Source organism: Chelonia mydas, chromosome 1 (genome assembly GCF_015237465.2).
Source record: "Chelonia mydas isolate rCheMyd1 chromosome 1, rCheMyd1.pri.v2, whole genome shotgun sequence".
In the NCBI taxonomy this organism is placed as follows: domain Eukaryota; kingdom Metazoa; phylum Chordata; order Testudines; family Cheloniidae; genus Chelonia; species Chelonia mydas.
The window spans coordinates 159,741,704-159,767,900 of NC_057849.1; the positions used below are offsets into that span (position 1 = coordinate 159,741,704).

Sequence of the window (26,197 nt, forward strand, 5' to 3'; positions counted from 1 at the left end):
TAACTCTCTTTTCTCTTTGTAATTATGCCTGGGGGTGCCGTACATAGGACCTTCTCCCCCTTTACCTGCTTCCCTCCAGCCTCTGCAGAGTTAACTTTTTCACTCTTTTTTTTTTTTTTTTTTATTCCTGGAGTGCCTCTTTCACTATTTTCAGCTGGCTTTGGGTATTTGTAGCCAGCACCTTCCAATTGTCTGCTCCCTTTTCCGTTTGTGCCTTTTCCTCTTTACATGAAGACAAGCGGAGGGAAGAATCCTTACATGCCTCCCACAACAACCAAATTGCTGCTGCATCTCTTTTGGCAGCACTAGAAGGTTTGTATATGAGGATATACTGAGCCAATCTATCCTCTAGGTCCGAAATAGTGCAGACATCAGCTAGGGCTTGTTTAGTCCAAGGACTGTGGCCAAATTTTTGAAGGATTTGTTTAAAAGGTGTAATTTCTTTAACAAAAGGTGAGGTTGGAGTTCCTTCTGACTCCATTCCTCCCTCTGGTACTGGCTTACCCTGTTTTCTTTTAAACATCTTAACATGGATATTTCAATCTCTTTGTCACTGATGGTATTACTTAGCAAGTGACACAGCCTAGATTCTGAAATCATAGCTTAATCTATGCATTTTTCCCCTGCTACCTTCCCGGAGGCCAGCAGGTCCCCTGCTACCTTCCCGGAGGCCAGCAGGTCTGGTTAACCTATTTCTCCCTGCTACCTTCTCGGAGGCCAGCAGGTCCGGTTAACCTGTTCTTCCCTGCTACCTTCTCGGAGGCCAGCAGGTCCCCTGCTACCTTCTCGGAGGCCAGCAGGTCTGGTTTAATCTGTTTTCCCTGCTACCTTCTCGGAGGCCAGCAGGTCCCCTGCTACCTTCTCGGAGGCCAGCAGGTCTAGTTTAATCTGTTCTTCCCTGCTACCTTCTCGGAGGCCAGCAGGTCCCCTGCTACCTTCTCGGAGGCCAGCAGGTCTGGTTTAATCTGTTTTTCCTGCTACCTTCTCGGAGGCCAGCAGGTCCCCTGCTACCTTCTCGGAGGCCAGCAGGTCTGGTTTAATCTGTTTTTCCTGCTACCTTCTCGGAGGCCAGCAGGTCCCCTGCTACCTTCTCGGAGGCCAGCAGGTCTGGTTTAATCTGTTTTTCCTGCTACCTTCTCGGAGGCCAGCAGGTCCCCTGCTACCTTCTCGGAGGCCAGCAGGTCTGGTTAACCTAATAGAAATGCCTAGCTCACTAGAGCTGGCGGTGTGCACACCAATATTTACAATAACTGAGGTTTTTTACCAATATTCCCCCTTTCGCAATTCTCCACCAAAATGTTGTACCAATAAAATAAAAACCAGCAGGATCTTATTAAAGGGAAAAAGGCAAAATACCACATTTATTGTGAATACAGAAAGAATCATAGTAAGCAGTTAGTTACAGCTGTAACATTCCATTCAATCTCATCTTTATTCACACATTCATTCATACACACACACACACACACACAGGTTCTGCAAGGTTGTTATCATAGTAAGCAGTTAGTTATAGCTATAACATTCCATTCAATCTCATATTTATTCACACATTCATTCATACACACACACACACAGGTTCTGCAAAGTTGTTATCATAGTTACCAGCCTTAGAGTTGCTCATGCCAAGCCACTGGCCAGGTGGCCTGGACATGAGGAGGGAGCAGGGCCTTGTCAGATGCTCATCTGATGCTCCTGGAAGTTGGTTTGCAGAATCAGACCCCAAAGTTCTGACTTTTTAGAGTCTATTTTTATAGGAATTTCTTCCTATCCCAGTCTATGGGAATTGCTGCATCATGCTGTTGCTGAATCAATCAGCAGATGGCACATTCCTGATGGCTCCAAGATGTTATCTTGTTCTTTGGTTCTCCCATTCTTGAGGCTGTTGGGTGGATTCCAGTCTGCCCTCCGGGGGTCCTCTGGTTATTTCCACTTGACGCCTTCTTCAGCCGATGGACACTGGATTCTTAGGCTGGCACCTCCCTGATCATTCAGTTATTATCCACACCAAGCATCCATCCACATACATCCTCTATCTCTATTTTAATCACAATTGTTAATACAACAAAAGGGCGGGGAGTCTCTGGGTGCTGTTTCTATTGTTAGAGTATTGCTTTGAGTCTCTGTGAATTGCTTTGAGAACAGACTCTGTCTTAGAATGTACTAACACAACTAGCAGCTTGCAAGTTTCACACACAGAGGGAGAGAAACAGTACCAAAAACCAAGAGACCTCTTAATTAGTAATACCCTGGAATTTAAACTATGGGGAATCAAACTCATTTGTGGTTTTAATACAGAACTTCTTTAATATGATCCAACAATAACACTAACTTAAATGATTTTGTAATAAACTGTGTGTAATAATAATTTGTGCATATTAGGGTGCATGCCCTCAACCTTAAGATGAATTTATGGTTTTAAATCAAAAAGTAATCACATATTAGAGTTACATATACATTAATATTAAAACAATTTAGTGACTTGTACTGTTATTAGTGTTAAATCATAGCAAATATGTTGCCTAATTCTGTCATATAGCAATGCATTTTACAAACACCCAGATTGTGGCCCAGATTGTGGCTTTAAAACATGGCCTGTGTTAGGCGGATAAGAGAAAAAGCCAAGCAGCAATCATAGTTTTATGGAGAATCTCTACTACCCCATGAAAGGATACAGTACGTGCCCCCTCCACCTACTACACAATGGTTCAGCTCCACTGGCTGTTTTGGTGAAGGGTGTCTAGTGTCAAGCATGAAGTTAGATTAGTACCATGCTTGTAAGCTTCACAGTGATTTGTTACTGGTGGATGGGAAGAGAACTCTTTGTAACTTCACCCTTGAACATCTACGGAGGGACAGAATCTCATTATCACTTGTAGAGAGACACACCCAAAAATTGCTGTTCACCAAGTCTGTACAGCTTTTTCACTAACAAACTGCCCGTGAGGCCCATCAGCCTCAAGGGCTAAAAGCACTAAGTAAACTAGAGTCCTGGCTCCCTCATCTGGACTTTTAGGGGCATTGGGACCTGCCAGGTCGGTTCTCACCCATCCAGGGCAACAGGCATTCAGAAGAATTTGATCAGCTTTCCTTTCCTCATTCAACATCCGAGCTTGAATTCTGGACAAGACCGTGACTCCAATTTTGGACACACCATAAGCAGTATTCGGCCAGCCCTCCTTCTCATGCACTCCGTTCTTGGTATCTTCCACAAACTTCGTCATGAGCTTCACTAGCTCCTCCTCAGTGATTGTGTCACTGCGAAATTTCTGCTACAGGTCTTGGCTACATCTCTTGAGTGTCCGAACACTTATGAAACTGGATACATTCACCGCTCTGCCTATAAGCAGGAAAATACCACAGTGCAAACATCATCAAAATACTGTGAAGTATTAAAGTAAACAAGAATGGAAAGTGACTGATACTACAATAATTTGTCTATTAAAATAGATAAAATATTTATTAAAAAATAAATGGTCAAGTAGCATTGCCAAAAACTAAACAAAAGAATTCTGGACTAACAGTTGATACAAATGCTAAAAAACGAATAAAACAAATGAGAGTCTAAAAGTAATTTATAATGTATATATATTGTTGCTTAAGGATGCTAAAGACAGCCACAGATCCTCAGCTAAGACCAAGGAGCATGCAGTTCAGAAGGGGTGGAAGCATGGTCTTTGCTTTTCCCCAATCCTGTACCCGCTAGGTTTCAGCAGGTCCCCAGTGTAATTTAGAACAACGTACAAGTCTACAGACTCCTCCAACTTACTCCAGCTGCCAGTGCCCCAAAAGAGTAGATGCAGTACCTGGGGATTAGTCAGGGACTATCTGTCTAACCACGAGGAGACGATGAAGGGGACATGCCCCAACATTTTAGGCATTACCTTTTGTCCCCCTGTTACTTTAAATGAGAAATGGATGCTGGTGCAACTTTCACCAGGCTCCATTTCTTATTTAAAGTACCAGTGTGCCAGAGTGAGTGAGACAAGCGCTCCAGAACTTTTTTGGGCTGGGAGGGCCTCTCCACATGATGAGGAATGCTGACCGTGGTTGTTATGCAGCAAGCCGGCTACAGGGCCAGAAGAGGCAAGCACCATCCCTCCACCAGTGCCTGTACGCTGGGGGATGCCCATTTAAGAAAGTGCTGGGGGCAGCCTCCATCAGAAAGAGCCTTGGTGGCATAGCTGGAACTATACTGCAAAGGACGATGGGGCTGGAAATCTCCAGAGCCATCGCAGACTCAGCACAAGGTCTCTGTGGTGCTGTCTTTGCTCTTCGGTGGATCCAGGGTGCTCACACAGCTTGACAGATTCACTGGGTTCTGGGATGTTATGTGACCCTGCCTCAGCCAGTTACTGACCAGAATCTTTAAAAAAGCTATTTTCCATCTAAGAGAGCAGTTCAGACTCTTTTGGGCCACACGACCCTTTCTCAACCAACTGTATTTCTCAGCCCGAGAGCGTGTAATAAATATAGTGGGCCAGATCCTCAGCCGGAACGAATCAGTTAATGGAGTGAGGTCACTTTCTAACTGCTGAGGCTCTGGCCCAGTTTTTATTATATTGTTGTAGATTTGCAGCTTCCACCTTAGTCACATCCAACAACTTTTATAGCCAAACAGCCCAGGTCAAGTGTCCACCTGTAAGTGTTTTTACACTCAAAATATCTCAAAAGTTTTTTTCTTCCCAAATCTGTATGTGGTTCCTTCTTTGATTCTAAGGGCCTGTCTACACTTAAAATGCTACAGCGGCAAATCTGCACGGCTGCAGCTGCACCATGGGAGCACTTCAGCGTAGACGCTACCTACGCTGATGAGAGGGGTTCTCCTTTCGGTGCAGTTAATCCACCTTCCTGAGAGGTGGTAGCTAGGTCGACGGAAGGATTCTTCCATTGACCTAGTGCTGTCTGTACCAGGGATTAAATCTGTTTAGCTACATCTCTCAGGGGTAGGATTGCCAACTTTCTACATGGACAAAACTGAACACCCTTGCCTCGCTCCTGCCTCCAAGGCCCCACCCCCCGCTCACGCTGTCCCCCCTCCCCATCGCTCACTCTCCCCACCCTCACTCCCTCGCTCATTTTCACGGGACTGGGGCAGGGGTTTGGGGTGTGTGGGGGGGTGAGGGTTCCGACTGGGGGTGCAGGCTCTGGTGTGGGGCCGGGATGAGGGATTTGGGGTGCAGGAGGGAGCTCCAGGCTGAAGGGTTTGGAATGCAGGAGGGGGCTCTGGGCTGGGGCAGGGGGTTGGGGAGTGTGGGGAGTGAGGTCTCAGGCTGGGGATGAGGGCTCTGGGGATGATGGGGCTGCAGGAGGGGGCTCCGGGCTGGGGCTGAGGGGTTTGGCATGTGGGAGGAGGCTATGGGCTGGGGCAGGAGGTTGGGGTGCAGGGGGTGTGAGTGCTCCAGATGGGGGTGCGGGCTGTGGGTGGGGCTGGGGATGAGGGATTTGGGGTTGCAGGAGGGGGCTCCAGGCTGGGACTGATGGGTTCGGAGGGTGGGAGGGGGATCAGGGCTGGGGCAGGGGGTTAGGGCACGGGAGGGGGTCAGGGGTGCAGGTGGTGCTTACCTCAAGCAGCTCCCAGAAGCTCCGTGCTCCAGCTCCAAGGGGAGGTGTGGCCAGCAGCTCTGCGCACTGCCCTGTCTGCAGGCGCCGCCCCCACAGCTCCTATTAGCCGCAGTTCCCAGCCAATGGGAGCTGCAGAGCCGGCGCTTGCAGCATGCATAGCCCCTTGCCTGCCGCTATGTGTAGGAGCTGGAGGAGGGACATGCCACTGCTTCTGGGAGCTGTGTGGATCCAAGGCAGGCAGGGAGCCTGCCTTAGCCCCGCTGTGCCGCTGACTGCACTTTTACTGGCTCGGTCAGTAGTGCTGACTGGAGCTGCCAGGGTCCCTTTTTGACTGGGCTTTCCAGTCGAAAACCAGACACGTGGCAACCCTACTCAGAGTTGTGCATTTTTCGTGACCCGAGAGACGTAGCTATACTGCTGTAAAATCCAGTGTAGACCAGGCCGAAGGCTGTGTCTAGACTAAACTTTTTCTTAAAATTACCCACCCTACTACCAATACAACTTCACCTATGGTAACAACGGTGGGAGTCTCCCACTGGGAGAGTTAATAAAGACTGACCACTGTTGTTTTCACTACTGCGCCAATGGACTTTGGTCAGAGTGTGTATATATGAATGACATGGTAGTTAAATGCTGCCAGGTGACACTGCCCTGTTTATTCTAGTGCTCTCACCATTGGGACCACTGATGGAGCTGAATCAGTTGTAGCAATGGTGGGAAACTGTAGGAAAATAAATCTAATACACAGATTTGTAGTACTAAATAGTATGAGCAGTATAATAGTAATAGCATAATACTAAATATCGGCTGCTTAAAATGTATGGCAAAATACACTGCGGTGGTCTAGTATTTCACCTCATTGAGGAAGAAGTTGTGACAATATTGTGAGTATGTTGAGCTTACCATGTGGTTTTATGAGCGGTAACAACATATTGCAGACATCTCTGGTTCCAAAAAAGTTGGTTTTCAGTGTTTCCTCTGCTTGAATGTGAAAGGGTGTGGGATCATCAACTTTTTATAGAGAAAAAACAGCAACAACACAGGAGAGAATCAAACTGCAAATCTGAACAATTACACAATTATGTAAAAATTGACAGACAGGAACATGCGTCACACCTTAACCCCTATCTAGAAAAGGAGAATTTATTTGGGCTGGGGTGTGACTGTTCCCCTAGTGCAGCCTGACAGTTTTCTCCTTCAGAGACATGCAGGTAGCAGCCAACAGGAGCTAAGCATTCTCCCCACACTCTCTCCCACCAGGATCAGCACCTCTTCTTTTGTCTGGAAAGGCTAGTTGAGAATTTTGGGCTACAACTTTGACTATGATTAGTAGGTTGCATAGAGGGGAAAAATAAATAAACTGGGCTAAAAGAACATTATTAAAGTTGCAAAATCAAGCGCTCCCAAAAGTTAAGAAATGCAAAAATTAAGGTTTGTTGTGTATATGCTGTCGTTAATTATATAATCACATACTATCTTTTCCCACACCTACGCAGGGAACGTTTTGCGGCATGAGAGGGCAGGGCATGGAGTTCTTTGGACCACTGTAGCCAGCAGCATTTAGAACAAGCCTTAAACTCCTGCAGGCCCCAGGCTTGGGGTGATAGAAAGGTGGCATAGAGACACTCTTCCACATCTCAGCTGTCCCAACTGTGAGCTTGATGTAGATGAGTATTCAACCCAAATATTTCAAACAGCACCTACACTGGAGCCAACTCAGATCCAAAAATTCAGAAGAGTCATCTGACCTATTTAGAGGAAGGAAGTGAAACTGGTCTTTGGGAGAATGGTGGAGTTTATTTGCCATTTATTTATTCTTCAGTTATAATCAAGTCAGCCCCAGGCGACTCAGCTATCAGTCAAGATAGCATGCTGACCCAGTTACAACAGTTAAAAGTTGTACAGTTAACAGGACCTAGTTGCACTGTAACCAGGCCCCTGTAAAAGGGGCCTTAGTCCTGTTGGAGGATGGGAAAACTACTTAAATTATTGATTGCAACCTGCGTGACAGTCAATCAAAGGAGGGATTTGGCACTAACTCAGTCACGGAACAGTAAACTTTCCAGGGCAGATTCAAATTGCTCAGACATTGATTGCACAAGAAACTGAAGTCTGAAATGTGATACTTAGTTAATACACCTGGAAGTATTATGTGTGGTGAACAGTATAATTAAGTGTGCAATACAATTTTCATGGTATCACTCTGCTTCTATGTGCTCAGAACTTTCTGGAGAATTCCTCACATCCCAGTCCTCAAAACACCAGCTCACATGCTTAATTTGATGATTGTAATCAATGGGACTATTTATAATAATAAAGTTAAGTATATGTGTGAATGCTTTCAGAATCAGGACTATAGTTTGGAAGTTTTCATGCTTATTTTTACTCCAAAAATGGAAGAAAATTCTCCCCACCTTTTTGGAGATATATAAATGAAGAAAAATATCCCTTTGTCAAAAAAAACACAAGTAACTCTTGCTAATTTTTGTTACCTCATGTAAGTAAAAAACAACAACCAGAAACTGAATATTTAATTTTCAAAATGTAATATTGCATTGACATAAGTTTATTACTTGCTTTTCTATGTTTTAAATGTTAGTACTGAATTGCATACAATACCTACATGACTGTTTTTCTTATTCCCTGACATATTTTGGATCAAGAGGATCTCCAGCTATGTCTTTTAGGGACCATAGCATGGTCTGTTTGTTAGCTCTGTTTTCCAGAGCCATAACAGTGTGCCTCTGTTGGATTTGCGCTATCAGCAGAGCTAGTTTCTTCTAAAATGGTCAACTGGATTGAGGCAGTGAACTTCCTCTTTGATATTATTTGTTATTATGATGATTTAACTTTAAAATAATAATGAAGTTTAAATGGAAAATTTAAGGAAACCAAACCAAGTTACCACTCCACTCCTCTACCCAAATTCCACTAATAAAATGTGTGCATAAATTTGTGTACCATCATAGGGCCCTGATCCAGATAATGGCCTCCTGGTGTTAATACAACAATAATTATTAACAATTATAACACCAAGCACAGAGCAATGCACATTACACCACATATTTTGCTACTATCCTAACCTTATGTACACTGAAGCCCTGTCTGCACTAAAATGATAGCTGTGTCAGCGAATCGAGTCACTACAATTTTCTGAAAGTAACAGAAAACTTTCTACAGTTTTCTGAAAGTAACAGAAAACTCTGAAGGTTAGCAAACCTCAGTCACACAGCAACGCCTGCTCTGCACAGCCTGTGCTCCACCTCTGCTCCCATCCCAGCCTGAAACCAACCCCCTCCTAGCAGCCTGCCATGCATAATACACAGTCCCAGGCACTCCTCCTGGCTTCCTTCCAGCACCCTGTGGGGGAAGGGGATAGGGAGACTCAACATGCAGTGGGGATATCTATGCCTGTAGTAAGTCATTTAGCTGATAACATAGAGCCTATGGATATTTGGGGAAGAGGGTTTTTCACCCCAATTTCTATCATCAAGCAAGTAGCCCATCAGGAGGTAATGTGGCAGTAGTACTCTCATGGCTGCACCAGTCAGACATGCTTTTTGGTGCTGGGCTACTTCACTTGTAGCTGAGGCATTGAGCAGAGCTGAGTTTAGAGCAGATCTAGTGCCTGCTGTTGCCCCTGCTCTCAGCCTAATGCCTGCTGCTCCAGTTATTGCCCTGTCCCCAGTGACTTGCCTGCAGTTACTCCTGAGGGCATTCTGCACCAAAAAATTAAAAATTCTGCACACAATATTTTAAAATTCTGCAAATTTTATTTGTCAAATAAATGTGGAGGTGCTGGCAGTGGGGAGCACAGGCCACTGGCTGCACAGAGGTGGGCAATCACTGTGCAGCTCCCCCCCTGGAGACACTCAGTGGTGAGGCTGCACCCAACCCTGACACTGCACAAGGACCGGGCATGGCCCAGAAACACCCTAGGGTCCTGCCCCTCTATGCCAGGTGCAGCAGGTATGGGCAGGCTCAGCAAGGCAGGCTCATCAAGACAGGATCCCCCTACTGTTACTCGTACCTTCTTGTCAACTGTTTGAAATGGGCCACCCTGATTGCACTACAAAAGTGATTTTTCCTCCTGTTGATAATAGCTCACTTCCACTTTAATTGAATTGTCTTGTTAGAACTGACCGCCCACTTGGTAAGGCAACTCCCGTCTTTTCATGTACAGTACTGTGTATATATATTCTGCATACTGTATTTTCCACTCCATGCATCTGATGAAGTGGGTTTTAGCCCACGAAAGCTTATGCCCAAATAAATTTGTTAGTCTCTAAGGTACCACAAGGACTCCTCCTTGTTTTTCCTGATACAGACTAACACGGCAACCAGTCTGATACTCTGTGCAAGTTTTGTTGCAATTGTAAAACAGTGCTAGCAACAATGATCTACATGGTCATATTTTAATCATATAATGTCACACCCTGACATCTAGTTTTGAGCTGGGGAAGAAGACATCAGGAACTGACTTTGTGTACATTGACACACTCACTCTGCCTAGGTGCGCAGCACGATGGAGCCGTTTGCCCAAATGATCTCTTTTGGCTGCTGTTGGATCGCCCATCACTTTGTTACTGGGTGCAGGGGTAATAAAGTGTTTTTACCCTTGTTGTGTGAGTAAAGGGCAGCAGCACTGTGCTTGGCATGCCCTGATTGAGGGGTTCAACGTCAGCTGAACTGCACTCGCTAAGCAGAGGGTAGGGGTGCCAAAGCCCAGTGGAGGAGAGGGAGGGTGGGGAGAGGTGTTTCTATGTGGTCCCTGCATAAGGGTCCTAGACACTATTTGAAACGCATCCCCCCATTTAAAGACAGAGCTGATTAAGGCTCAATTGAAAGTCTTTTGTTATGGATTACTAAAGCTGAAATCACTGATGACCAGGTCTAAGCGTTAGACCTGGTAGGTGATAGTCTCTCTAGAAAATGAGACTGCCCAGCCTGCAGTAGCGGTGAGGCTCCCCCAAACTAACTGCCGAAATCCCTGAGAGCTGAAAGTATAGAGTGGTGGGATCTCAAGACATTCCAGAGGATGCAGGAGAGAGGGCAGTGGTGGAGTGAGTAGCAGTGGAGCATGTGGCGACTGGGCGAGTGGCCAATGGCAGTGCGAGTGGTGGCAGAGTGAGTGGCCAACGTCAGACCAAGTGGTGGAGGAGCAGCAGCAACAGAGGCATTGCTCAGTGCCTCCCTCCTACCCTCCACAGGTAGGAGGGGAACTCACGCAAATGGACCTCTGAACATTTGCTGACTAAAGACAATTGTGAGTGGGGTGCGGTGAAGGGAGAGGGGAGTGGTGTGTTAAAGCATCTTTGTTTGTCAGACTTTCACACTGCAAGGTAAGAGACTGAGGAAAAGGACACTGCCTAGCATACTCTGGGGTGGGTGTTTTGTTCATGGTCATATGTTTTTGCATCCTGCTTGTGGTGTTTTCCCAAATTTCCTCCCTTGGTATCCTACTGTTAATTGAATTGTCTCACTAGACTGACCTCACACTAGGTAAGGCAACTCCCATCTTTTCATGTATTTATACCAGCTCTTGTATTTTCTACTCCATGCATCTGATGAAGTAGGTTCTAGTCCACGAAAGCTTATGCCCAAATAAATTTGTTAGTCTCCAAGGTGCCACAAGGACTCCTCTTTGTTTTTGCTGATACAGACTAACACGGCTACCACTCTGAAAAGTATTGCATGGTGGCTGAAAAGGACTTCTGGTATGGACCTAGGAAATGTTATTTTAACTGGCCTATGTGTTGTTTTACACCTAAATTTCCTGTGGTGATAAATGTAGAAAAAAAATCTATTTTGTACCAGTTTTTTTACAATTCAATTAAAGTAAAAGCAAAGTTAAAATTACAGAAGGCTTCTTTACAGGCATAGCAATCTTATAATGTGGGATTACATCCTGGTGGATTATTCCATAGGTTGTGATCCTACACCCCTGGTTCGTACTTTGAGCCTAGTATTTATGGTGATTCAAATAATTCCAACTATTGGGAATGTGTTGCAAGGTAATAAACTTAAGAAGGCACAGAAGGACAGGAATATGATGCAAATGAAATGAATAATTATGGAGAAAAGAAAAGAAATAAAAAGAAGAAACAGTGGAATATAAAATGGCTTGGCATAAGTAATTGAACATGGGGAAGCCTCATTTTTGGAAGACAGGATTAGGGAGGTAACTGGATCAGCAGACTGAAAATGGAATGTTTTTGCTAAAATAAGCAAATGGGTCAGTAAGCTAAAAAACAGAAAGTCTGAGCTTGCTAATATAAGCGGGGGAACACCCAGGGAACCATTTACTAAGAACAAGATACCAATGGACAAGAGAAATTTGGAGTGTAAAGATGAGGCAAAAAATAAAGTCAAACATGGATAGCACGTGGACAGAGCATGCTGTACAGAGATTGGTTCCTGCAAAGTAACCAAGCCAATCCCACATATGATGCAATGTATAGTGAATGAAATGTGAAGAGTAAATCTACATTAAGGAAGGAGGTTTGGATGTGTGGTATCCCTTGTACCTACTCCCATTCTTCATCCTGATCTACTCAAATATAGTTTGATTGTGTGCCAGTAAAGAAACCTCAGTAATGAGTTTGGAGGAGAGCGGAGTGTGACATTGCACCCCATAAAGCTTTACGGAAAAATGCTTATGAATGTATATATGACATAACTGAAATATGTTTTATGCTACATATACCATGTAACATATCTCTGTAAAGGTTATGATCTACTGAATCTATTCATCCTAGTTGTATGCATGTATCATTTTTGTATTCAAAGTTATGAATATTGGCTGTGTACTGGTTTGATTTTAAGTAGCCTTAGTAAGGCATTTGGGCAGCTTCTTTAGAAAGGAATTTGCAAGTTAAGTGCCCAATCAAGAAACACTTAACGGACAATGGATCTTGGAAGGCTCCAATCCACATAAGAAGTCAACTTGAGGATGTACAAGGTAGCATGTGAACCATGGCTGCTACCTGTAAGTTCTGAGTCATGCTGGACATGTGTCTTGCCCATGTGACTCCAAAACTCCATCTTGTAGCTGGGATTCTACACAGGGAGAGGGAGGGGTGTCCAACCACAAGAGAAAGTCTATTTAAACGCCTGGGAGAGCCCTCCATTTTGTCTTCAGCTGGCTCAAGAGATAGCCTCTCCATCCCTAAAGGATACCTGAAGGAAACTGGAACAAAGGACAGTAACCACAGGGGGTGTGAGTGATTGCTGGGCCCAGACTAGAAGGAGACTAGTCTGTAAAAGGAAACTTACTGGAACACCTCTGAGGGTGAGGTTTTATCTGTATGCAGTCTTCTTATGTATTAGGCATAGGCTTGCATGTTTTATTTTATTTTGCTTGGTAATTCACTTTGTTCTGTCTGTTACTACTTGGAACCACTTAAATCCTACTTTTTGTATTTAATAAAATCACTTTTTACTTATTAATTAACCCAGAGTATGTATTAGTACCTGTGGGACAAACAGCTGTGCATATCTCTCTATCAGTGTTATAGAGGGCGAACAATTTATGAGTTTACCCTGCATAAGCTTTATACAGGGTAAAACAGATTTATTTGGGGTTTGGACCCCATTGGGAATTGGGCATCTGAGTGTTAGAGACAGGAACACTTCTTAAGCATCTTTCAGTTAAGCTTGCAGTTTGGGGGACGTGGTTCAGACTGGGGTCTGTGTTTGTGGCCGGCAAGCATGTTTGGCACAACCAGGCAGGGTTCTGGAGTCCCAAGCTGGCAGGAGAAGCAGGGGCAGAAGTAGTCTCGGCACATCAGTTGGCAGCCCCCAGGGGGTTTCTGTGATCCAACCCGTCACACAGAGTTCCTGGGAACCAAGCTGATGAGGTCTCAGGAACCACCCCAACATACTCCTGAGTGGATAAGAACATAAGAATGGCCATACTGGGTCAGACCAAAGGTCCATCCAGCCCAGTATTCTGTCTACTGACAGTGGCCAATGCCAGGTGCCCCAGAGGGAGTGAACCTAACAGGTAATGATCTAGTGATCTCTCTCCTGCCATCCATCTCCACCCTCTGACAAACAGAGGCTAGGGACACCATTCCTTACCCACCCTGGCTAATAGCCATTAATGGACTTAACCTCCATGAATTTATCCAGTTCTCTTTTAAACTCTGTTATAGACCGAGCCTTCACAACCTCCTTAGGCATTTGCCATTTTGTTGCCCATTCACTTAGTTTTGTGAGATCTTTTTGAAGTTCTTCACAGTCAGCTTTGGTCTTAACTATCCTGAGCAATTTAGTATCATCTGCAAACTTTGTCACCTCACTGTTTACCCCTTTCTCCATATCATTTATGAATAAGTTGACTAGGATTGGTCCTAGGACTGATCCTTGGGGAACACCACTAGTTACCCCTCTCCATTCTGAAAATGTACCATTTATTCCTACCCTTTGTTCCCTGTCTTTTAACTAGTTCTCAATCCATGAAAGGATCTTCTCTCTTATCCCATGACAACTTAATTTACGTAAGAGCCTTTGGTGAGGGACTTGTCAAAGGCTTTCTGGAAATCTGAGCACACTATGTCCACTGGATCCCCCTTGTCCACATGCTTCTTGCCTCCCCCAAAGAACTCTAATAGATTAGTAAGACATGATCTCCCTTTACAGAAACCATGTTGACTTTTGCTCAACAATTTATCTTCTCCTACGTGTCTGACAATTTTATTCTTTACTACTGTTTCAACTAATTTGTCCCGTACTGACATTAGACTTACCGGTCTGCAATTGCCAGGATCACCTCTAGAGCCCTTCTTAAATATTGGTGTTACATTAGCTATCTTCCAGTCATTGGGTACAGTAGCTGATTTAAAGGACAGGTTACAAACCATAGTTAATAGTTCCGCAATTTCACATTTGAGTTCTTTCAGAACTCTTGGGTGAATGCCATCTGGTCCCGGTGACTTGTTACTGTTAAGTTTCTCAATTAATTCCAAAATCTCCTCCAGTGACACTTCAACCTGTGACAATTCCTCAGGATTCGTCACCTACAAAAGACAGCTCAGGTTTGGGAATCTCCCTAACATCCTCAGCCGTGAAGACTGAAGCAAAGAATTCATTTAGTTTCTCTGCGATGACTTTATCATCTTTAAGTGCTCCTTTTGTATCTCAATCATCCAGTGGCCCCACTGGTTGTTTAGCAGGCTCCCTGCTTCTGATGTACTTAAAAAACATTTTGTTATTACCTTCTGAGTTTTTGGCTAGCTGTTCTTCAAACTCCTTTTTGGCTTTTCTTATTACATTTTTACATTTAATTTGGCAGTGTTTATGCTCCTTTCTATTTATCTCACTAGCATTTGACTTCCACTTTTTAAAAGATGCCTTTTTATCTCTCACTGCTTCCTTTACATGGTTGTTAAGCCACAGTGGCTCTTTTTTGTAGGATTCGTACAAGGTTTATGCGGTTGGCAACATTCAGGGCACACCCGGAGTGTTGTGCTGGACCTGTGCACACACAGCTCCTCTCAAGGGCATCAACCTTGGAATCTCGCCAAGATGACATGAACCGTGGGAAGCCTCTCAGGACTGGGCTCAAGGTCCGAGAGCAAGGAATGCGGTAGATAGAAATTGGTAAATAAGAATGTTAAACTAAGCCAGTGTATTCCTTTTATCTGTTGGAGAATGTAATGCGCGGGGGGAGAGAGGGAATAAAGGGGAAGGTGGAAAGCTGACAGGGAGAAGCCTGTTAGCAGAGACCAGCCGCTTGCTTGCTAAAAGCTGTGTCCTGTCTTTGTCATTGAACCGCCACACTTTTTTAGTTTTTTTACTGTGTTTTTAAATTTGGGGAATACATTTGAGCCTCTATTACGGTGTCTTTGAAAAGTGTCCATGCAGCTTGCAGAGATTTCACTCTAGTCACTGTAACTTTTAATTTCTGTTTAACTAACCTCCTCATTTTTGCAGAGTTCCCCTTTCTGAAATTAAATGCCACAGTGTTGGGCTGTTGAGGTGTTCTTCTCACCACAGGAATGTTAAATGTTATTCTAGTATGGTCACTATTTCCAAGAGGTCCTGTTATAGTTACGTCTCGGACCAGATCCTGCGCTCCATTCAGGACTGGATCGAAAGTTGCCTCTCCCCTTGTGGGTTCCTGTACCAGCTGCTCCAAGAAGCAGTCATTTAAAGTATCGAGAAATTTTGTCTCTGCATTTTGTCCTGAAGTGACATATACCCAGTCAATATGGAGATAATTGAAATCCCCCACTATTATTAAGTTCTTTATTTTGATAGCCTCTCTAATCTCCCTTAGCATTTCATCATCACTATTACTGTCCTGGTCAGGTGGTCAGTAATAGATCCCTACTGTTTTATTCTTATTAGAGCATGGAATTACTATCCATAGAGATTCTATGGAACATGTGGATTCATTTAAGATTTTTATTTCATTTGATTCTACATTTTCTCTCACATATAGTGCCACTCCCCCACCCCGCACGACCTGTTCTGTTCTTCCGATATATTTTGTACCTCGGAAAGATTGTGTCCCATTGATTGTCCTCACTCCATCGGGTTTCTGTGATGCCTATTATATCAATATCCTCCTTTAACACGAGGCACTTTAGTTCACCCATCTTATTATTTAGACTTCTAGCATTTGTGTACAAGCACTTTAAAAACTTGTCACTGTTTATTTGTCTGCCCTTTTCTTATGTTTCAGATTCTTTGTGGAAATGTTTCTCGTCTGATCTGGCCCATACTTTATCCTCTTCCATCCTCTCCTCCTGACTAAAACCTAGAGAATCTCTATCAACAGATTCTCCTCTAAGAGAAGTCTCTGTCCGATCCACGTGCTCCTCTGCAGCAATCGGCTTTCCCCCATCTTAGTTTAAAAACTGCTCTGCAACCTTTTTAATGTTAAGTGCCAGCAGTCTGGATCCACTTCGGTTTAGGTGGAACCCATCCTTCCTGTATAGGCTCCCCCATCCCAAAAGTTTCCCCAGTTCCGAATAAATCTAAACCCCTCCTCTCTATACCATCGTCTCATCCACGCATTGAGACTCTGAAGCTCTGCCTGCCTACCTGGCCCTGCGCGTGGAACTGGAAGCATTTCTGAGAATGCCACCATAGAGGTCCTGGATTTCAGTCTCTTTCCTAGCAGCCTAAATTTGGCCTCCAGGACGTCTCTCCTACCCTTCCCTACATCATTGATACCTTGGATATGGTCATTGGATAAGGTCTCAGAAGCTACCCCAACAACATAAAGCCACACTTGTGGTCTTTCACTGTGCTGGAGCACTGTCCACGTGGGACACTATTGTGCAGCAAGCTGGTGCACTGTAGATTCACATCCTGGCTTGCTGCAACTTGCTGCATAGACAGGCCTTTATTAGTTTTACAATCAGTGTAGCAGTGAGCACTATCAAGTTGGTCTCATCAGGCCCTTGTGTTCAGGTTGCATTTTCCTTCATGACTATTTTTATTATTAAAATAGGTTGATTTCTTTGGGTGTAAATCAACAACTGACAGCTTGTATGCAAAGAGCATTCTGGATACTTTGACCAGTAAAAATACAAGTATTGCAGCTACACATCCTAAATATCAAGTACACACGGCATACCATAGTATCCTGACAATATTTATTTCATTTATGTTTATGGACCTGTATTCAGGATAACATGAAATTGTTACTGACTGTCTAGAATTGTGTTCTCACATTTTTTGGTGCCTGGTGAAATAGAAAGTGGCTATAATATGCAGAAATGTAGTAAAGCTCCAATAATAGGTTGCTTCCCTTCCACTATTTCATTTGGGAGCGCGCTTGTTTATGCTCAGATCGCAAACATTGGACAGGGCCAGATTGAGTGGTATTTCTGTGTTGCTGAGTATGCCTGGGAGGCAGTTTGAATTAGTTTTTCATTTGGTATTATTATTACATTATATTTATTACAGCAGCGATACTCAGATCTCAGTGGTTCAGGAGCCAAATTAGCGATCAACATTACCAAGAAGAGCCACAGTAGCGTGAATGACAGGGGAAATATTTAGTTTTATATATCTATAATATTCCCACAGCAAGTAAGTTGATAACTTAAGTGGCTGATAACATAGTAAAAGCCTCCTGATGGGCTAATGATTAAACCACACTGTGTGTTAATATCATGTGCTGCAGAGACCCGCAGGAGACACATTAAAGAGCCACTTGCGGCTCGTGAGCCCCAGTCAAAGTGTCACTGTGTTACATTTATGCCTAAGGCCCCATTGTACGAATGCATAGTAAAAGACAGTCCCTGTCCTAATGAAGTTACAATCTAAAATAATCCTGATAAATCAGGTTTACCCGCTATCCTTACATCTCAATCTGTGCATAGAAGCCTGGGGATGAAAGTTTGGAAGAAAGATTAGGGAGAAAGAATTATAAAAATACTTAAAAAAAACAAACAAAAAAAATTTCACTGCCTCTCTTGGGCGTATTGGTCAGGGCATTCAACACAGAGCTGGAATAAATTAAAATAATTTGTTTACATGGCACTATCAAGCAGTTGAACTGTTCATGTTTTGTAGTATTAGAAGAGTGAGGTGAAAATCAGCAATAAAATGTTATCCTATTTTTTGTGTTACCAGAGGAACTAGGTTAATTTATTCTGAAGCTGTGGACAAAAGGCTAGGACTACCTGAATTTATTAATTCACTGTGGGCATGAGAATAACACAGAATGTGAATTAATTTACAATGGGCTAAAAATTACTCTCAGGGTGAATCTGACTATAGATCTAATATCTCCAAGCTTTTACTTTGAATTATCAAACTACTCTTTAGCTTCAGAAGATTGAGTATCCCAGATGGATCCTACTCTCATTGAAGTCAATGGGATTTTGCTGCAGACTTCAGTGGGAGCAGAATGAGGCCCTATTTACTGAAGAGTTTGAGGAAGCATTCAACCAAACAGCATATACAGTTTCTTGGGGACTTCTGGGCTGAGAATATAATGGTTTGCAGGAACGGTTTAGCATTAATCTATGCCAAGTCATCCATCTTTCCCATCTCACTTAAAATGAAAGGACTTTCTATTCCAGAGGTGGGCAAAATACGGCCCACGGGCCACGTCCGGCCCGTGAGACTGTTCTGCCCGGCCCCTGAGCACCTGGCCCAGGAGGCTTGCCCCTGGCCCCTCCCTCACTATTTCCCCTCTCATGTAGTCATGCGGGCAGTGGGGCTGAGCTCCTCTCCTGCCACTCTGAGTGGCATGCTAAGGGGGCGGCAGCAGCACGGCAGTGGGGGGGGGTTGGGTAGAGGGTCCCGGGGGGCAGTCAGGGGACAGTTGGATGGGGCGGAGGTTCTGGGGCAGTCAGGGGCTGGGGAACAGGGGGGGTTGGATAGGGCGTGGGAGTCCTGGGAGGCCTGTCAGGGGGCGGGGGTGTGGATAGGTCAGGGAAGTCAGGGGACAGGGAGCAGGGGGGTTGGATAGCATGTGGGATCCCAGAGGGGGCGGTTTAGGGCAGGGGGTCCCAGGAGGGGGCAGTCAGGGGACAAGGAACAGGGGGAGGTTGGATGAGGTGGGGGTTCTGAGGGGGACAGGCTGTTTGGGGAGGCACAGCCTTCCCTACCTGGCCCTTCATACAGTTTCGCACCTCGATGTGGCCCTTGGGCCAAAAAGTTTGCCCACCCCCGTTCTATTCCAAACTGATATGGTTACTTTTAAGATCAAATAGTTAGACATTATAATCTCACTAGGAACAGTATGTGAAATCACTAAAAAGAAACACACCTCTTCCCCCCCCGCACACTACCTGCTAAAAAGAATATAAATTTCAACAAATCCATTTTAGCTTATTAAACTACATTTTATTTAAACAGTTTTCATACTTTTAAGAACTAAATTACGGCACAGTTTAATTCATGCATTATTCCAAACTGCAATTATTTTGTAATAGCAGAAACCTTGTGTGTATTCTATAAACCCTAATAAGATAATAGAAATGGCAAAGACATTTACAGATGCTTAATTATTATTGGTACCAACAATAAATCAGTAATATCTGATACTGTTTCTGGACTGCATCTCACATATACAGAACTCCTCGCTTAATGTCATAGTTATGTTCCTGAAAAATGCAACTTTAAGCGAAACAATGTTAAGCGAATCCAATTTCCCAAGAAGAATTAATGTAAATGGGGCGGGGGGGAGAAGGGGGGTTAGGTTCCAGGGAAATTTTTTTTCCACCAGACAAAAAACTATATTATAGTTTATTATTTTTTTATATAATTCCCCCCCCAATAAATTTGTTAGCCTAAGGTGCTACAAAGACGCCTCATTGTTGTTAATGTAGCCTCACACTCTACAAGGCAGCACGAATGGAGAGAGGGGAGACAGCATGGCGGACAGAGACACACACACACCCTGTGTGTGTGAGAGAGATGAACATTGCCCCTTTAAGTAAGTACATTGCCTTTAAAAAGGATCAGGAAATTGAGACAGCAGCTGTGGTCCTGTCCCCACCCTGCTCCATATGGAGAAGGGGTAAGGGGGGGCAGGAATAGGGGGGAGGGGGACACCCTGACATTAGCCTCCCTCTTCCCCCCCTCCCCTGCACAGCAAGCAGGAGGCTCCCAGGAGCAGCTCCAAGGCAGAGGGAAGTAGCAGCACATGGCAGTGGGGGGAGGGACAGCTGAACTGCTCGCAATTGGTAGCCTGCTGGGTGGCTTCTGTACAGGGAACTTATGGGAGTGGGGAGCTAATCGGGGGGCTACCAGTCCACCCTGGTTCCAAGCTCCCACCAGCTAGCTGCAACTGGCTGCTCTTCCTGCAAGTAATGGACAAAACAGGCAGCTGCCAAACAATGCTGTAAGGGAGCATTGCACAACTTTAAACAAGCATATTCCCTAATTGATCAATGTAACAATGAAACAACGTTATCCAGGATGACTTTAAGTGAGGAGTTACTGTATAAATAAAAGGACTGTCAAGGCAAGTTTACCACTTTTGCACTTTCTTTTCACTAACAAACTGCCCATGAGGCCCATCAGCACCAGGGGCCAAAAGGGCTAAGTAAACTGGAGTCTCGGCTCCCTCATCCGGACTTTTAGTGGCACTGGGACCTGCCATGTCGGTTCTCACCCATCCAGGGCAACAGGCATTTAGAAGAATTTGATCAGCTTTCCTTTCTTCGTTCAACATCCGGGCCTGGATTCTGGACAAGACCGTGACTCCAATTTTGGACACACCGTAAGCAGTATTTGGCCAGCCCTCCTTCTCATGCACTCCGTTCTTGGTATCTTCCACAAACTTTGTCATGAGTTTCACTAGCTCCTCCTCAGTGATTGTGTCACTACGAAACTTCCGCTGCAGATCTTGGCTACATCTTGCCAGAGCTGATACGCTTACCATGCTAGATACATTCACTACTCTGCCTGTTAAAAGAAAATTATAAATAAATATATAAACCATGCCCATACACAATGTTAGGTCTTGATCCTGCAAAGTGCTCCACAAAGGTCTATGATTGCTTTGAAGAACCACAGTTTAAAAACCAAACCAACAGACACTGTTGGATGTAATGGAATTCCTAGCAAATATTTGACATGACCCACCGCTACAATTTTAAATAGGGATATTTCTGAATAAATAAACAAACCTGATCCTGCAAACACTCACTGCCAAACACTGTGCTTACTTCCGTGAATAATCCCATTAAAAAAAAAACCACAACAAAAATGGGCCTATAATGTACATAAAGTGAAACTTCTCTGCAGGGAGACAGCAACAAGACTAGGGAGCTGGGTTTCTTCAGTGACTGTAGGTACAAGTCTGTACAGCACACTGAACTCAGCCTCAGTGCTCCATTTTTGTGAGCAAGTAGGACACAGAAATATCTCCATTTTCTCCTGTCTGAAGCAAGGACAGATGAGGCAGCTAGGCAGTGTGGAAAAAATATTGACAGGCCTTCATTTCTGCATAACGGCACAGATAAGCACTTCCGGAATAAACCATTAGTAAAGAAAAGGATTGGAATAGAAGCAACTTTAGATTTAAAAAGCAGAGACATTCTGTGTGTCAAGACGTGCATGCAAGCTATTCTTGTCTTTTTATCTTTGATGCAGCAGAAATGCACTGGTACTCCTGTGGGCAGCGAATTCGTAACAGAGGGTAGGGTTTGCCGCCTTGTGAGAAGCAAGAGTCATTCTTAAATGATACTTTGATATTTCTTAGGTTATACTTACCATGAGGCTTTATGAGAGGTAGCAACTCCATGCAGACATCCCTTGTTGCAAAAAAGTTTGTCCTCATTGTAACCTCCGCTTGAGTAGCAAATGGAGTGGTATCAGCAGCTGTTCATACGGAGAAGAAAAAATATATAACACTGAAGTTATGCTTACAGGTTAATGGGAAAAAACAGGTCTCTGAAAACTAGAGTTAATCCTAATTCCTTCTACAGTAGTCATTTCTGGTTAAATTAGGAAGCAGATGTTTAACAGAGAAAGTGCAGAAAAGTAACAGGTACATGGTGCTGCAAAGATTAACATTTTAAAATGCAAAGGCCCAAATATGCAATATTAGATTAGTAGAAGATTGAGAAGATTTTCCCCTGCTAAGAACTCTTAGTTTAGAGTTCTGTGCTCCCCCCCCACAAGAGCTGATGACATAACTGATGCCTCAAAACAGAGCAGGGAGCTGCTTTCTTTATACAGATTTAGAGCTCAATCCTATGTATTAGGCAATGGCTGGGTTGTTGCTGGTTGTGTTGTCGAGTTGCAGCATGAGTTTGTGAGCCAGGATGATGAGTGCTGCACAGAGATAGGATTCCCATGCAGCAACATCAAGCTTTTGGAGAACTGCAGCAAACAGGGGCAACGAAGCCTGTTTCTTTGTGGCAGGGAAGGAAGCAACAGGGAGCACTGTCAATCTGTAGTAGGTACTCAGATTTAAAAATTTTATTAAGACGATTTAAAAAAAAAATCAATGGTACAGAGTTTAAGCATAGAAGTTTCTGGTTATCAGGGAACAACATAGAGATTATCAAGGGGTGCAAAGTTCGGTTTAAGATCGGGTGGCGTAAGGAATACATAATCTGCAATATCCCTGATTGGAGGCAGAAGGTTAATGGGTCAAAGTACAGACATCGAGATATGAGGGTATGTTGTTCATATAATGGCTATGTTCAGGTGTGGAGTATAATGAGTGGATATGATGATGAGGATGGATTGACCCTCATTTGGTGAGATTTAAGGTTCAGTGAGTTTATGGGTCCAGTTCCTATGGTCCAACAGAAGTACTACAAGGATGAGGGCTCTCCAAGTAGTGTAAATAGATACCAATTGTTGTAGTCCCCTTGCTAGATACAACATACCTGCAGGCAACTCTAAGGTGTAGCTGTAACTGAACACCTATTGCTTAAACTAATGGAGATATTCCTTAACGGCTTTGTTAATAACCACCTTAACTGTTCTCTTGAGCAATGTGCCAAGGCACCACTATTTGCAGAACACTGAGCAGTATATTAACACTGAGACATGAGGCCCAATTCACCACTGATTTCAATGGTTTCAGCATCAAACAGCAGTAAAGCAGTGGTGGGCCAAGATAACAGCTCCCAAATAAGAAATGTAAACTGTAACTAGGGTGTAAGAGTTTTTGTTCTTTATCAACATTTGCAAGATTTACTACATTTTAAAATCTCTTTTAAGCAGATTTCCCAGGGGCTCAGAGCAGATGGCTGTGGTTTGTGAGTTGTCACAAAAAAATATGTATTATCCACTCTGTGTGACAAATAACCTTTGCTAGAATCCCCAAGCACTATTAAAAGTTCTGTGCAGTCATTACATGGCAAGCACTTCCCACTATGCGTACACCTTACAAAGAGATGTTTCTGTTGAGACAGTGATTTATGGATGAATACGTTGAACAATAAATCAGTTTAATGCCAAATCAGGTATTTAAAGGGCAACAATATTCAGGCCACAGAGGAATTCTTTAAAATGGTACAAGAGGCAATCAGAGTAACAGGATTAAATTAAGGAAAGGACAATTTAGGCTAAACATCAAGAGAAGCCTCCCGACAAAAAGAGTCGTATAATATTTCAGTCTCCCAAAGTAAGTAGAGGAAACTACAATGGCAAGAATAGCTTCTAAGCAGTCTGTTTATTTATATAGTGGTCATCACCACGGTAATTGGCTCCCTAAGGGTATTTCTTCCCTGCAGAGTTAAATTGCATTATCTACACTCCCTCGGCTCTCATGCCTAGATAGAAAGAGAGCAGCCACTCTGCAAAGCAATCCTTCAGCTGCACAGAGTGACTGGCTTAGTAACAGAGTAGCAGTATCCCCACTGCATTACTTCAGCAGCACTTGAGCATGAACCCATGATCCCAGATGGGCCAGCTAGCTCAAGTTTAAAGAACCACTTCTCTCAAGCTAGAGATCTGTGTGTGGGGCCAGGAGTTGGGTTATATAATCTGAGTTATTTCTTGAGCTAACACAGCAGTGAAGACAAGATCAAAAATGTGATCTGATAAAACACCAGAAAAATGTCAGGTAGGGAACGGTTCTCTGCTGGCACGGGGATGAGCTGGGTATCATCATACTTGGTTGCCTCTCTAGCTAGCATGATACTTGTAAAAACAAACAACACCTACTCATCATTCTTCATGTAATTTACAGCTCAAAGCCTTGCCAATAAATCAGCATTGTACCTGTGAAAGCAATCCCTGCGTTGTTGACCAGCACATTCAGCCCACCATACTTCTCTTTCAGGAAGTCCCGCAGAGTCCGGATACTCTGAAGATTATCAACGTCCAGCTGGTGGAAAAGCGGGCTCAGTCCCTCCTCCTGCAGTTTTGTCACTGCAGTCTGACCCCGTCCTGGGTCCCGGGCTGTCAGGTACACATCCCCAGTGAACTGCTTACACAGAGCCCGCACAATAGCAAATCCAATCCCTTTGTTACCCCCGGTCACCACAGCTACTGGGGTGCTGGACATCCTCCTGGACTAGTGGATGGCAAAATAAGCTCACTGCAACAGGCAAAAGAATATAGCTGTATATATTTGGTTATTGTCACTATGCACACCTTCCTGCTCACTCTCTATGCAATTTTCTGCCAAGGTACATTTCTCTCCAGTTGCCAAACCAAGAAATAATTGGGCAAAATGAGGTTGGTCTCCAGTTTTTCAAGAAAAAAGAAAAGGTGTACTTGTGGCACCTTAGAGACTAACAAATTTATTGGAGCATAAGCTTTCGTGCGCTACAGCTCACTTCATCCGTTAGTCTCTAAGGTGCCACAAGTACTCCTTTTCTTTTTGCAGATACAGACTAACACGGCTGTTATTCTGAAACCAGTTTTTCCAGGGCACTCATCCAGGAGCTTCCTCCTTCAAAGTGCTTTGCAAATGGATGCGAGGCAAAGAGCGGATTAGGGCAAGCAGGGACAGGGCTGGCCTTAGGGGTGAGCCACCCTGCGATCGCCCAGGGGCGCCATGGTTAAGGGGGCGCTGTGTGGCAGTGCAGAGGTATGCACTACCAGTGTTGAGTCAGAAGCTGCTCCCAGCTGGCAGGGGAGTGCCGCGTGGGAGGCACCCAAATTTCTCCCAGACCCTGCTTCGTCCCGCCAGAGGAACATGGGGGATATAAGTGACGCACAGATACTGCTCTACTCTGCCCCGTTCCTCCTTGTCCCCCTGGGAGGCTGGGCTACTGCTGTCCTGTCCTTCCCTTACGCAGCCCAGATAGGGAAAGTGCCCAGAGGTCACTCCTTGCTCCGCCCTCCCAGCCCCTTAGGGATGTGTGGAGGAGCAGCATTGGAGGGGGGAGAGTGAGTAGCAATGCCAGTTGCTCCATACATCCAGCTTATTTCCCCATGTGGGCACAGGAGGGGGGTGGTGCATGGGTTAGGAGCAAAGAGGGCACAGTGCAGGGGTTAGGGGTGCAGGAGGGGGAACGGGGCAGGGATTAGGGACAACGGGGTGTGGGGAGCCCACCGGGGCCATGAGCAATGGGGGGGGCGGCACCATGCCCATGGGAACCAGGGGCACCAAAATACAAATTCACCCAGGGCACCATTTTCCCTAAGGCAGGACCTGCACAAGAAATGAGGTCTGATCTCCGTAACAAGTAAGGGCAGGCTGCAAGGAACGCTTTAGGCAAGCTGCCCCCCACCCCCGTAGGCGGGTGGGTGGGTGGGTGGGTTGGTTGGGGAAGGGACTGCTAGGGGGGACGAAAGCAATTTGGAAACTCACCTCTAGCAATGCGTAGCTCAGCCTCTTTAGCTGCTTCAGGCTCCTGCTCTAAGAGCCAATGGTGTTTATGCATCAGCCTGGAAGGGTTGATCGGAGAGGGCGGGGAGCTCTTTTCGCAGATAGGGACGCCGCGCCCGCCTGATAAGAGCACAGCGAGACACGAGAGAGCTGGAGGCGGAGCGCGTGTTAGATGGATGGCTTTGCGGGCGGCCTGCAGCTCCGCGCTGGGAGGGTCACTGGGGGAGAGGCGGCAGGAAACACGTGGCTGCGTGGTGGCGGAGGGGGGTGGGCGCAAGCAGTCTGGCCACCGGGGCCTGGCTTGGGTGTACGTGAGGCTTTTGCTTTACCATGTGCTCGCTGTGCGAGACCTGAAGCTGGAACCGGAAGGCCGTATTTTAAATAGCATTATTGACAGGCATTAGCGGGCAGGCTTTT

General features: G+C 44.8%; 2 protein-coding genes across 2 annotated transcripts; both read right to left on the minus strand.

Annotated features, from left to right (window-relative positions):
• Positions 1-2,324: 2,324 nt before the first annotated feature.
• Positions 2,325-9,280, minus strand: LOC102945673 (carbonyl reductase [NADPH] 1). The gene is given in 3 exon segments (XM_007068253.2): positions 2,325-3,337; positions 6,466-6,573; positions 9,259-9,280. Coding segments are annotated over 3 exon segments (567 nt in total). The 3' UTR covers positions 2,325-2,900.
• Positions 9,281-19,519: 10,239 nt separating this feature from the next.
• LOC119566793 (carbonyl reductase [NADPH] 1-like) lies at positions 19,520-25,927 on the minus strand. The gene is made up of 4 exons (XM_037904321.2): positions 25,763-25,927; positions 24,223-24,541; positions 21,754-21,861; positions 19,520-20,943 (listed from the first exon to the last, which is right to left on the minus strand). Exons 2-4 carry the CDS (start codon positions 24,506-24,508, stop codon positions 20,507-20,509), a joined length of 831 nt encoding a protein of 276 aa, XP_037760249.1. The 5' UTR covers positions 24,509-24,541; positions 25,763-25,927; the 3' UTR covers positions 19,520-20,506.
• Positions 25,928-26,197: the final 270 nt, after the last annotated feature.